The 14,260-nt window shown below is 37.0% G+C and overlaps 2 protein-coding genes and 1 pseudogene across 2 annotated transcripts; all 3 read left to right on the top strand.

Annotated features, from left to right (window-relative positions):
• Nucleotides 1–768: 768 nt before the first annotated feature.
• LOC141345019 (chemokine XC receptor 1-like) lies at nt 769–1,834 on the top strand (annotated as a pseudogene).
• A 5,416-nt stretch (nt 1,835–7,250) lies between these two features.
• xcr1b.2 (chemokine (C motif) receptor 1b, duplicate 2) lies at nt 7,251–9,068 on the top strand. The gene has a single exon (XM_073849818.1). It carries the CDS (start codon nt 7,387–7,389, stop codon nt 8,461–8,463), a length of 1,077 nt encoding a protein of 358 aa, XP_073705919.1. The 5' UTR covers nt 7,251–7,386; the 3' UTR covers nt 8,464–9,068.
• Nucleotides 9,069–9,949: 881 nt separating this feature from the next.
• Nucleotides 9,950–14,204, top strand: xcr1b.3 (chemokine (C motif) receptor 1b, duplicate 3). Its single transcript, XM_073848552.1, has 2 exons — nt 9,950–9,956; nt 12,811–14,204. Exons 1-2 carry the CDS (start codon nt 9,950–9,952, stop codon nt 13,842–13,844), a joined length of 1,041 nt encoding a protein of 346 aa, XP_073704653.1. The 3' UTR covers nt 13,845–14,204.
• Nucleotides 14,205–14,260: the final 56 nt, after the last annotated feature.

A 14,260-nucleotide genomic window follows, 5' to 3' on the forward strand; every position in this document is an offset into this window, starting at 1 on the left:
GGCTACAGCTACTCAGACAAGCTATCCGGCCTCCCTGATTAAAGCAATACAAGTTCCTGAAGAACAAAGAAAACGCAAGCATTACATGCAAAATGATCTTAAAGACTGTGTCGTACCTGCAGCCCAACCCAATCCATATTTAATAATATATAAAGGCCAACTCAATGCGAATTGTATTCATCTTTCATGAATCAATTCCTTTTTGACTAAGGGCAAGGCCTCTCCAGATCTTGCCAATTAATTTAAGCTATAAAGGAAGAGAAAATAGGACATGGGCCTATTTGTTTTGGTTATGATGATGGGGGATCTGTGCATCATTTATTGGTGGGTTGTACTCTTTACTGATACTCTAATTAGGACAAAAACCTATATTTCTTTTTAGATTCAACACTCAGCCTGCGATCAACAAATATAGTAACATTTTCTCATGAGAATTTCATAAAGGTAAGTGATAACTTCCACTGAAATATTGCATTTTTGTTTATTATAGTATAAAAAATATATTTGCATTTATGTTACGCTCTCAATATTTCTGAAATGCAAGTAAAAATAATATATGTGCAATAATTATCAATGCAGTCATTAATTATTTATCCAGTTGATTCATATTTAATATTTGAGTTATTAAGATCAGATCAGATAAATTTAAGTTACTTGCACTAATACAGTTTTTTTTGTAATCATATGTGACATTTATTACAAATTTCTAAGTGAGAATTCTCTCCAATTTGTTTTCAGTGTACATTTATGCAGCAAGATGACTGAAAATTCATATGAAATGCCTGATACAACTGACTATTATGATTACGATAATCAAACAACTGATAATTTTGGAGATATCTGTTTCAAGAAAAACGCTATCCAGTTTGGGAATGCCGTCACTCCAGTCTTTTTCATCATTGTCGTTCTGTTCAGCTGTGTGGGAAACACATTGGTCTTGTGGGTCCTTGTTAAATATGAAAATCTGAAATCCCTCACCAACACATTACTGTTAAATCTGACTCTCTCTGATCTGATTTTCACCTTTGGCCTGCCCTTCTGGGGTTACTACTACATGTATGGCTGGACTCTTGGAGATCCTGCTTGCAAAGCAGTTAATTTTGTGTTCTACACGGGATATTACAGCAGCATCATCTTCTTGACGGTTTTGACCGTCCACCGCTACATGGCCGTGGTTCATCCCATGTCGGTGGTCATGTCTAGGAAGAGCCTGCACTGCTACGCAACATCAATTGTCATCTGGATCATCAGTCTTTGTGCTGCCATCCCACAAGCCAGGTTCAACTCAGTTGTATTCAACTCTGTAGAGATATTCATGAATGCCCAAGACAATGACACTAATGTAGCCCTGCTCTGTGATTTTGATGGTGAAATTAATTGGAAAGTCATGAGTACATACATGCAAAATGTATTTTTCATTATCGCTTTTGTGATCATTGCATTTTGCTACAGTGTGATCTTGGGACGGCTGCTTCGACCAACATCTCACACCCGTAGAAAGGCAGTGAAGCTCATTCTCTTCATTGGTGTGTTTCTTCTCTTGGGATGGGGACCGTACAATGTGGCCATATTTCTGGACTCTCTGATTTCATGGGGAATTGGTCCTTTTAGTAATTGTGAGCTGAGTGAATCTATAGACTATTTCATGTACGTCTCTCGGATGGTGGCTTTCTCACACTGCTGCCTAAATCCTGTGTTTTATATTTTTATGGGGAAAAACTTCAGAAACCATCTGAGGAAAATGTTACAGACTTTCTGTAGGAAAAACACAGAGCCTCATAATTGACACAACAGGCTTATTTACTCCAACGGTTAAGAAATATCTATATATTAGCTCTCTGCAGGGTTTGAACAATATACAGTGGTGTGAAAAAGTGTTGGCCCCCTCCCTGTTTTTTTATTTTTATTTTTGCAGACATTTGCAGTTTTTAAATGAAGGGTTTTTTTTTATGATGGGAAAAAAAATCTAAACCCACATGCCCTGTTCACAATCAAGAAATCACTTAAATAGGACCTGCCTGACAAAGTGAAGTAGACCAAAAGATCCTCAAAAGCTACACATCATGTTGAGATCCAAAGACATTCAGGAACAAATGAGAAAGAAAGTAACTGAGATCTATCAGTCTGGAAAAGCTTTGGGACTCCAGCGAACCACAGTGAGAGCCATTATGTATATTATATTAAGAACATAAAGAGTTTCTGATGAACAACAACAAAAAAAATCTAGGGCATTAAATGCAAAATTACCTTAAAGACTGTCGTACCTGCAGAGGCCAACTCAATGTGATTTGTATTCAACTTTCATGATTCAATTCCTTTTTCATTAAGAGCAAGGGCTCTCCAGATCTTGCAAATTAATTTATGCTATAAAGGAACAGAAAATAGGACATGGGCCTATTGGTTTTGTTTTTGAGGATGGGGGATCTGATTATCATTTATTGGTGGGTTGTACTCTTTACTGATACTCTAATAGGAACTATAACCCATCTACAAAGTTTCATAGTTTTTGATTTAACACTCACTCAGTCTGCGATCAACAATTACAGTAACATTTTCTCACGAGAATTTCATAAAGGTAAGTGATAACAGTCAGAAAACTTTAAAAATTTATTTTTTGTAAAATATTGCATTTTTGTGTATTATAGTATAAGAAATTTGAATGTTATGATCTTAATATTAATGCGCATGTGAAAAATATGTGCAATAATTATCAATGCAGTCTTTAATTATTTCTCCAGTTATTGAGAGTTATTAAAGAGAAGGTAATTTTTTTGCAGTTTGTAAAGTAGCTATTCTTCAATGTAAACAGTCTGCAAAGTTGTCCATCAAAATAGTGTATGATAAAAATAAAGATATTTGCTCTATAAAGAAAGAGTTGACTCTGAATAGCCTTAACAAGTCGTCATATTTTCAGATCTTCTGCCGGTTATCAATATATGACATCAGGTAACACATTAGCATAATCCTCACCTACCTGTGAAATACGAACAGTCTGACCTGCCCACAAACACTTTCGCTAGTTAGTATGTTTACATCATTTGAAAGACCAAACAAAGTACTTTCGCTTTCGCACAGAAAAACACAACATGGCGGCAGCTGCAACAATACTACAGCAAGAATAAAAGTCTCATGTCTTTCGGTTTGAGACTTTAATCTTTGCAACATTACAGATCCAAAGACAATGGAAAACATGAAATCGCATCATATGACTGTCACAATCGTGCAGGGATGAAGAGCCAAGGGAAATTCGAGGAATACAGGAGTAAAACAAAAAAGGAATTTATTGAAAATAAACGAACAAAAAGCCAAGAACACAAAACCTCGAAGTAACATCGGACAAGGGGAGTGAGGGACAAAGGACTATAAATATACTGAAAAAGGGGGATTGGCAACATAACAGGATAACAAGGGGAAGTACAAATATGGGCAAGACTAAACCAACTTACACTGAACAAAAGATGGACACAAAAGAACAAACCAAATAACTGGAAACACAGGGGGAAACACACTAGGAAAAACTGAACAAAACAGACCACAATACTGACAATGACTCCTTTAAAATGTATTTTTTCCACGATACCACAGCAATACAATTCGAACCCTGTTGTGTGCTTATTATTCTACAGAGGACCGCTTCTCTAATCTTGGTGAGTTCAACACAGGATTTGCTAAACGCTTGTCCATGAAAGATAAGTCCATACCTTCTTTATTTGGACCAACAAGTGTCTACGAACCACAACCTGTAAATATTATTAATACATTATGTGTACATTTTCAATTGAGTGCTCAAAATATTATGTTTTTTTGTGCTAATATGTGATGTTTACCTAGTGCAGTTTTAGGTTTCCAGGTAAACCACTATATCACTGTCTTACTGAAATAGTTCTCATAATTCGCTGAGAACCCACTGATTTCTAAGAGTGTATCAATTAATGTAGACTGTCGTTGTTCTAATTACTTTGTTTAATAATAATGTAGACATATTTTGGTTTACAAACTGTATTTGAAGTGTTCACAGTTTAGCAGCTAAACTTTAGCTGTGGGCACAATTCGCTTGCGTTGTATAACTTGTGGGAAACACATTGGTCTTGTGGGTCCTTGTAAAATGAAAATTGTTCGTAGACACTTGCTGGCTCTCTCTGATGTGATTTTTATCTTTGGCATGCCCTTCTGGGCCTACTATTACATGTATGGCTGCACTCTTGGAGATCCTGCTTGCAAAGCATCAATTGTCATCTGGATCATCAGTCTTTGTGCTGTCATCCCACAAGCCAGATTTAAAACAGTTGTACCCAACTCCATTGATGTATTCATGAATGCCCAAAAAATGGCACTAATGTGGTCTTGCTCTGTGATTTTGATGAAATTAATTGGAAACTCATGAGTACATACATGCAAAATTCCTTATTCATAATCACTTTTTTCATCATTGCCTTTTGCTACACTGTGATGTTTGGATGGCTGCTTCGACCAACATCTCACACTCAGAGAAAGACAATGAAGCTCATTCTCTTCATAGGGGGATTTTTTTTTCTTGGGATGGGGGCTGAACAACGTGGCCATATTTCTGGATTCTCTGATTTTGTGGAATATCTCTCCTTTTAATGATTGCAAGATGAGTGAATCTATAGACCAACTGTCCTGAGCGCGTTCACAACAGCCAGCGCGTGACACATCGACGTGTTCTGGAAGCGATCTGTCGTGCATACGTCACTCATTATTTACAGTGTGGGTGGATTGTGGGTGTGACGGCTACTCAAAATGGTAATTACTTGTGCTTATCCTGATTGTTGCAATCACAAAATAAAAACTAAATGATTACATTTGCTTGCGCAAACTCATCCAGGAGTGTTGACTTTTCACTGACTCTCAACTTTTAAACTTGATCGACTAAAGTTATGGTTGCTTGCTCTTCGTCATGCGGCAGCTGTTGTGAATATGCTCAGGAAAGTTGGACATTACGGTAAAAAATGTGCCGGCTGTTGTGAACACACTCAGAACAGTTGGACATTGTGATAAAAATTATATAAATACTATTCAGTTTCTTGCACAGACTGATTGTTTTTAGACCTCAATGTATCGTCACAAGTCGCAGGGTTTTATTTGGTTCTGTCTGTTTATGTTTTTTTGACTCTCAAAGCCGTAGATCCCATTGACTGCCATTATATGACTGACAGAATGCAAGAGTTTGAGTTAAAAATCTTTGTTTGTGTTCTACTGAAGAATCAAAGTCACCATCTTTGATGACCTGGGGTAAGCAGATAAACATCCAATTTTCATTTTTGGGTGAACTCTCCCTTCAAATTTTAACAACACAATAACTTGTTATGCATATTTGTACATTTTTGCACTTTTCCATTTAGATTAATTGATTTTAGATTAACAGCTTTAATAAAAAACAAAAAAAAAAAAAAAACAATATACAATTTCTTCTTCTTGTATTAATGTAACGATTAAAAAAAATGCACCCAACCACATTGCTGGCAGTTTCCTGATAATACAGTGGTTCTTGTTCTATGTCAGGCGTCTCAACTTCCCCCTTCAAAGCCTCTACCCCCAACTTCTCAGAAAAAAATATGCAATGCTGTCACTTTCAAAAGTACATACTATTACCTTGATGGTTTATATTAGTACCGTTTGAAAGGATACTACCCCAGTGACAGTTTGGAGTGTAGAGTAAAATATATACAAAAAAAAAAAAGAGTACTTTACATGAGAAAAAGTAGTACATTACATGAGAAACATGAGGTAGGAAACATCTGTCAGCATGTGCTATCACCATGGGAGAGGAGTAACCATTTGTGATGACTAACCTAATAACTCTACCCTGATCTTAAAATTATGCCAGGGTTCTGTTTTGAAACTAAATAAATGCAATGGAAAATGCATGTTTGCTCTGGCCTCAGGCTCTCATTGAGGTTGCTTTGAGCACTTCCTGCAAGCAACTTTGATCAACTAAACATTCACACTATGTGCTGGTAAAAGTGAAAAATAATCAAAAATGTCATTATATGATATATTTACAGACTTCAATTATTTGAAAACATGTGCATTGATTGTTTTACTGAAGCATGTGTTGCTGTCACAAAAAACACATTTTACATCTTTGCTGCTAGTTTCTTACACTTAAATTGGTTCCATGGTTGAGTTCACCACAGCTTTGCCTCTATAGTAGTCTTATGTGGTTGGCTGATTCTGTGTGGTCGTCTGGTATATCTTCTGGTTATTTGTTTATGTGTTTCCGTTTTATTGGTTCTACAACATCAAAAGGTCCAGGAAAGACGACAGTGAAGTTTGCTCAGGTGATTATCTTATATTAATTCTGCTTTCATTTAGTATGTTAATCAATTGTCTGCAATATAATAATGCAATGTCTTAAAGGTGTAGTGTGTACATGTATATCTGTGTCATTAGCAAACAAAATAACAATCGTTTTGATACTGAACAATAAAGTACTGTTATGGGACTCTATAATGCACATAATGCTGTCAAAATGATAGACTTAGTTCTTTATAACAGTGTGTTAAATATGCATTTTAGCAATAGCAATTTTGTATTTTTATAGGATTATAGGGTTTTTCTTTTATGCCAAAATCAAAACTTAATTATTGATTAGTAATATGCATTGCTAAGAACTTCATTTGAACAACTTTAAAGGATTTTCCTAATATTTAGATTTTTTGCCCCCTCAGATTTCAGATAATTAAATAATTGTAGCCACATATTGCCCTATCCTAACAAACACAAACCATACATCAATGGAAAACTTTTTATTCAGCTTTTAGATGATGCATAAATCTCAATTTCGAAAAATTAACATTATGATGGTTTTGTGGTCCAGGGTCACATTTAATTTTAAAACAAAATAAAGGTCTGCTATTGGGTTGCATATATTGTATCCTGTCTCTAAAAAGTCTGTACTTACACCTTTTGCAAGAATTGTTTAAAATTCACACTTTATTGAAATGGAAAAAGAAACAATGCAATTGCATTTTCCTCCAAATATTTATTTAGAACTGTTAAGGACTTGGAATCGCTAAAATTATGCAAAATAAATCTATAAGTGTAAATATAAAGGCAATGTGTCGAAATGCTTTTAAATTTCTCAGAAGACACATGCTGCAATGCAAAACCACACTCAAGTTTATTCATTGTGAAACTGCGTGCATTAACAAAAGGAAATGACAACACTAACAGAAGTGTGATTTCAATTGTCACTTAGACTATTTTGCTTAAGCAGTTATCCAACACGGACAACCAAGATCTCGAGGTAGGCATTTCATGTACACGACCGAAGATGCAAGATGCAACAATTGCATTTTTTTTTTTGATTGTTTCATATTAGAAATTTGAAAGTGCAGTAAAATGCATATATTTTTATGCTAGATGGAGGCGTTCAACACAACCAGCAGCTATCAGAATGACTCATATGTGTATGATGAAGATAATGGAAACTTAATCTTAATGTGTAATGTTGACCACTACAACAAGACCACCGGTGTGTGCTATGCCATGATCTTCTGCCTCAGCATCCTTGGAAATGGCTTCCTCGTGTGTGCGCTCACCTGCTACGAAGACCTGAAAAGGGCCACCAACCTTTTCATGTTCTGTCTGGCTCTTTTCGACCTTCTGTTCACACTGACGTTGCCTTTCTGGTGCGTGGAGCTTCTTGATCACTGGATTTTTGGTGACGTTGTCTGCAAGATTGCGACCGCGGCCTATTTTGTAGGCATCTACGGAAGCCTTATCCTCCTCACGGCCATGACCCTCGACCGGTTTGTTGTGGTTGTGATCAGGAGCTACTGGCTGACACGGAGTCGAAGACTCAAATGTTCAAAAGCCGCCTGTGTTGCTGCCTGGATAATAAGCTTGATTGCTTGCCTAAGAGATTCAATTGCTGCAAAGGCAGAGGAAAGACATATCAAGACATACGATTGTAAAAGCTCCAGTGAGTATGATGACAATGTCGGATATTATGCACAGACCATTCTTCTGTTCCTCGTACCATTTGCCATCATTGTTTTCTGTTACACCAAAATCATTTTGACCCTCATGACAACGTCGGCCAGGCAGAAATACAGAACTGTGATTATGGTGCTGTGCATTATTATAGCCTTCTTCATATGCTGGGGGCCTTATCATATCATCATGGTGTTGATGTCCATCTATGGATTTGATGAATGCGAACATAAACAGCTGCACGTTGCGTTTATCGTCTGCAGGATTCTGGCGTTTTCTCACTGCTGCATGAACCCGGTGCTGTATATTGTCAGAGGGAAGTACAGAAACCTCTTGACAAGCATATTGTTCTGCTCGCCTGAATTCAGGCAGTCGGGGCACTACAGGGGACAGACGGATCCGAGCGACTCCAGGCTTCATCCGTACACAAATGAAGGAGCTCGAGAAAACTGTGAAGTGCAACAAACAAACGTCACAGAGCTGAACACGCTGAAAACTACGTAAAAGATGTTGGCTGTAAACACGATGACTTTAATTATTCCCTGAAAAACTTTTGAGTATAAAATGGTTGGTTATGTTTTATTTGATGTTTTAAATGATATTGAGGATGTTTTATATAAATTACAAATATTTAGAAGTTTTGTCACTTGGCATAACCATTAAGAAAACTGTAATATACTCACTGAGAGATATAGATATATGTATATATTTATTAACATATAAACTAAAACTTTTTGCTGTTTATTTGCACTCTATCACTGTATTAGAATTTGAAGAACTTATAGTGGAAAATGTAGCTGGTAAAGAAGATTTATGTTAATGTGTTGGATGTAAATAAGTGGGCTGGACAATCACGTGAATGAAGGAAGAATCATGCAGAACATGTATGATTTCTTCAGTGTCTCCATGAGAGACAACACTGATATTTTAAGGAACAAACAACCACAGCAACCAAGGTATTTCTTATATTACATATATCTTTCCTTCTCTCTTTGCTTCTGGGATTTTTTTTTTGTAATTAAAAAAATGGTCATTATTGTTATTATTATATAGTAGTCTCTGGAAAGCACCTTAGCATTTGTCCATATGAATCATGTGTCAAGTAAAAGGGAAACTGTATATAGAGAATACATTTGTGTTTTTTTTTTTTCTAAAATCAGTGTTTACTTTCTGTTCCTCACACACAACTATTGCATGACTTCAGAAGATTAGCAATTTATTCATATACAGTGCCTTGCAAAAGTATTTATACCTCTTAATTTGATTTTTTTTTCACATTTTATGTTGTTGCCTTATGTTAAACTGCTTTAAATTACTTTTTTTCACATTAATCTACACTCAATACATCATAATGGTAAAGCTAAACAGGTTTTAACTTATTTGCAAATTTATTAAAAATAAAACACTTTAATGATTCCATTGCATAAGTATTCATACTGTTATCTAGGACAGTTGAAGTTTAGCTCAGGAGCATTCATATTGCTTGTAGATGTTACTACACTTTGAGTGAAGTTAACCTGTGGCAAATTCAGTTGTATGATTTGGAAATGCACACACGACTTAATAAAAGGTGTAACAGCTGAAAATGTATATCAGAGAAAAAAAACAAGCTCTTAGGTAAAAAAAAAACTGACTGTAGAGCTCAGAGACAGGACTGCATCAAGCCACACATCTGGGGAAGTGTTCAGAAAAAATTCTGCTGCATTGAAGGTTCACAGAAGCATGTAGCCTCTGTTACCCTTAATGGAAAAAAGTCTGAAACAACCTTCTGGCCAAACTGAGCATTTGATGGAGAAGGGCTTTGGTTAGACTGGTGAACAAGAACCTGATGGTCACTCTATTTGAGCTCTATGATCATATGTGGAGATAGGAGAAACCTACAGAAGGGCAAACATCACTGCAACACTCCAATGATCTGGGCTTCATGGTGGTGTGGCAAGACTCAATTCTTTCCTCAGTGAAGACCAGCCTCCATCCAAGCTGATACGGCATGAGAGGTGAAGAGGTGAGGCGAAGAATGGCAGTTAATTGCCAAATGTTGATGTGCAAATCATGCCCAAAAAGACTTGAGGCTGTAAAGGTGTTTCAGCTAAGTACTGAGTCAAGGGTATGAATACTTATGCAATGTACTTATTTCAGTTTTTTTTTATTTTTAATACATTTATGAAGTTGTAACAATTGTTTTTGCTTTGTCCTTATGGTGCATGAAGTGTAGATTGATGTGGGATTTAAAAAAAAACAGCTTAACATAAGGCAGCAACATAAAACATGAAAAGAAATTAAGGGGTATGAATACTTTAGCAAGGAGACACTGTAGGTAAATGTTACACTGGTTTTCATTCACTATGAGTAATTATTGCAAGGGGAAAAAAACAAATGTTTTCAAATTATTTCAAATGTAATATTTTATGTTTAATAAAAAACAAAAACACATTTAAAAGGAAGCTTTAAAGGTTGTATCAGCGATTTCTAGTCTAAAACATAAAGTGTCAATTTCAGCTGACCTTTCTTCACGATCCGCTCGCTGCCTGCCCCATAAATTGTCTGTGAAAAAGCCGCGTCTCTCTGGTCAGCCTAGGGTCCGAGATATGCCAAAAAAACAATCGGCACTACCAACCTTTCCACAGATAAACAAACAGTGTTCCAACCAATCAGCGTCAGGGGTTTGGTGTTATGGACTTTCCTACTGGTGCTGGGATGTGAGGGAGGCGGAGCGAAAGTCCACAACACCAAACCCCTGATGCTGATTGGTTGGAACACTGTTTGTTTATGTGTGGAAAGGTTGGTAGTGCCGATTGTTTTTATGGCATATCTCGGACCCTAGGCTGACCAGAGAGACGCGGTTTTTTCACAGACAATTTATGGGGCAGGCAGCGAGCGGATCGTGAAGAAAGGTCAGCTGAAATTGACACTTATGTTTTAGGCTAGAAATCGCTGATACAACCTTTAAGGAAGCTATATTTTTAATAAAGCTACCTTAATTGGCATCTATGGTTCCATGAAGAACCTTTAACATCCATGTAACCTTTCCATTCCACAAAAGGTTCTTCATAGTGGAAAAAGATGGTTAAAATGTTCTTCACACAAAATAATGATTGCAAGAACTGTTCACTAAAAGTTTTTTGGGGAACCAAAAATGGTTCTTCAATTGCATCACTACGAAAACTCACTTTTTTACGGAGCCCCTAAAGGGACACCTGGTGGGGAAAAAAAAAATCGAGGTGATTGGAAATAATTTGGGGTGGGCCTGCGGCTCGTGATGATACATTGACATACACGACACAATCATTTTTTGTGAGAAACTGAACAGTATTTAGATAATTTTTTACCTTACACAGCAATGTCCATCTGTCCTGAGCATGAGCTCAGCATACGGCACGTTATACGATTTTTGGGTGAACTATCCCTTTAACGTGCATTAGCGCGTTGCATTCATGGCTATCTGCTATATTAATGATATAGTTATTAGTAAGGTTATTATTTAGTAAAACAGACCAAACCGTAAGAGACTTCAAACTGGGAGGGATGTTAGTACTCACACCGTCGACAACGTTACCAAGGCTTGCCCTAATCGGCCTGACAGGGGCACTACAGCAAAGAAAAGTACAAAATCTCATAACTTCTAAACTGTCAGTTGAAGGCTCAAGTGTTATGTCGTTGAAATCCTTTGTGGCAGATAAAACGCAGGCTTAGATTCGATCATGAGCCTGGCAAAATTTTATGAAAAACCTACTTTTGCGAACTAGTCCTAGTTTTTTCGCCAGATCAGAACCAAACCAGTGCAAAATATTCTCTGGAGTGCAAATATCAATAATTATCAAAAAAGTTTTGACATTAGAAAATTAGAAAGGGGCAGGGCCACTTTTAATAAAATGCCTACAACTCCTGAACAGAATGAGATATCTTCGCCAAACGCAGGACACTTAGGTAAGAGCTCAACCTAAAGTCACAGGGGAAAAAAAATGTGGAGCTTTTCCACGTTGTGGCACTATTAGAGGGAAAAACCATACAAATAGCTATAACTGCACCACCATTTGTCCTTTCAACATGGAAATCAGTGTGCACAGTCTCAGTCCAAAGGGCCACAAATGTCTACAAGGACATTTGCATATCTCAAAAAACAAATCGGAACAAAACTCATGGCCCCAAAATTCAGAGAAATCGGCCACTTGGGGGCAATATCACAATATTCGTGTCATACAATATACCTCCTTGCTCCAGACAACTTTGCCTCTAGAACCACTGTTGTCAATCAAATTGTTTGTTAAAAGATTGAGATGATGTCAAAAACCTACTTTTGCGAACTAGTCCTAAGCTTTTCACTCAATATGGAAAAAACACTGCAGTACAATTCTTTGGACTCTCTAGGTCAACAATTATCAAAAAAAATGTTGAAATTTACCCTTTGGAAAACTATAATGGGGTTGTTTAGAGATTGGGTCTGTCCAAACGTAGGCATAATCCTATAAAGCCTAAAGCAAAACTCAAAAGTTCACGAAACCTGGTGAGCACATGCAACAAGTCATTCTAAACATGCGTGCATGTTTTAAGAAGATCAATCCACAGCTGGCACTACAAGTCATAAATGTTAAAAAAAAACAATATTTCTGGTAAATTAACCTGGATTTGCCCAAAATGCTTTTTTATATCATTAATTAGGTGGTTACAGGGTTGCTAAATAACATTTTTTTTCATATGTGCTTAAATGCCTTAAAGTGCTGGAACCCCGGTAATCGCTATATTTTTACTTTTGAATTTTAAAAGTGGACTTGACCAACTGCAAACATTTTATGTTTTCTGATATGATCTTCATGCAACTTTTCTGACATTATTCAATCTGTCTTTCCACAGACGATATGATGCATGAAGAGACTTTGCACGAGGACTTCAATTTCACATATGATTATGACTACACATATGGGGATCATTATTCTTTGGTTACATTAGAGGAAGAGAATTTTCCTTTTAATATAATCAACGCCATTTGCTACAGTCTCATCATCTGCATCAGTCTACCAGGGAACAGCTTTCTGCTCTGGGTGGTCTTGAAGAAAGTGGGTTTGAGCAGCTCTGCTGATTGTTTGCTCTTCCATCTGACAATTTCAGACCTCATCTTCACCCTCACGTTGGTTCCCTGGGCTGTCAATCATATTTGGGGATGGATTTTTGGACATCTGGCCTGCAAGGTGTTCACCTGGTACATCTTTTTGGGCCTGTATAGCTACATGATGTTCCTCACGGTCATGACAGTCCATCGATACGTGGCGGTGGTGTATCCAGTGTTTGCTTCATCCGTAGGGAATCGTAGTAGACTTTACACGCACATCTCGTCTGCTGTGGCTTGGTTGATCTCTGTGGGCTTCAGTCTGCCTGAAATGGTCTTCTCTGAAACTGTGGATGGTCCTGATGGTGTATTTTGCATTCCTAACTATGACTCGATGTTTACGGAGTTGTTTGAATCTTTCACTCATATAGTTCTCTTTTTTCTGTTGCCGTTTCTGGTTATTGTATTCTGCCACATACGGATGGGACTTGCCATCCTTCAGAGTCGCCTCCGAAGCAGGAATCATGCCGTGTGCATCATTCTAAGCATCGCCGTGGGATTCTTCATCTGCTGGGCACCGTTTAACATCTTCCTGTTCCTTGTGTCCTTGAGGTCTTTGGGCGTTTTTGTGCTCGGGGAAAGCTTTTGGCAGATCGCATATTGCATCACTCACATTCTTGCGTATTCCCACTGCTGTCTGAATCCGCTCGTCCACATCTTCGGAGGGAATAAGTATAGGAATTACCTGCCGTGGAGCAGAGGTTTCCGCCGGCTCTCGCATAGGTTCAGCACGCAAACGTTCAGCAACCCCAGCAGCTTCTCGGGCCAGGTTCATCTCTGATTGTGGCAAGGTCAACTGTCATGATGTTGTTTTGTTGCGGCTCCAGAGAAAGTCACATGATGTTTACAAAGCAGATGATTGGCTTATTAAGTTATCTGCTATCCATCTGAATAACAGTTTTTATTAATTAACAAACAAGCCAAAAAAAAAATTAAAAAAAAAACATGCAAGAGTCAAAGGAGAAATTAATAAAACTTTAAATTGAAACAAAACGAAGCAAACTAAAAATTAATTGTAAAATTAATGTAAAAAATTAAACAAAAAGTATTTTTTTGATTTAAACAGCACTTGCTATTTGTATACATTAAAAAAGTGGTGTAACTATTAAGTAAAAAGTACATTTTCCTGAAAACATGAATACTTGAACACCATAAAAAACAAAACAGAACACAAAAAATTTAATGTTTCTAAATTAA

The sequence above is a fragment of the Garra rufa genome, chromosome 10, assembly GCF_049309525.1.
Source record: "Garra rufa chromosome 10, GarRuf1.0, whole genome shotgun sequence".
Taxonomy (NCBI): Eukaryota; Metazoa; Chordata; class Actinopteri; order Cypriniformes; family Cyprinidae; genus Garra; species Garra rufa.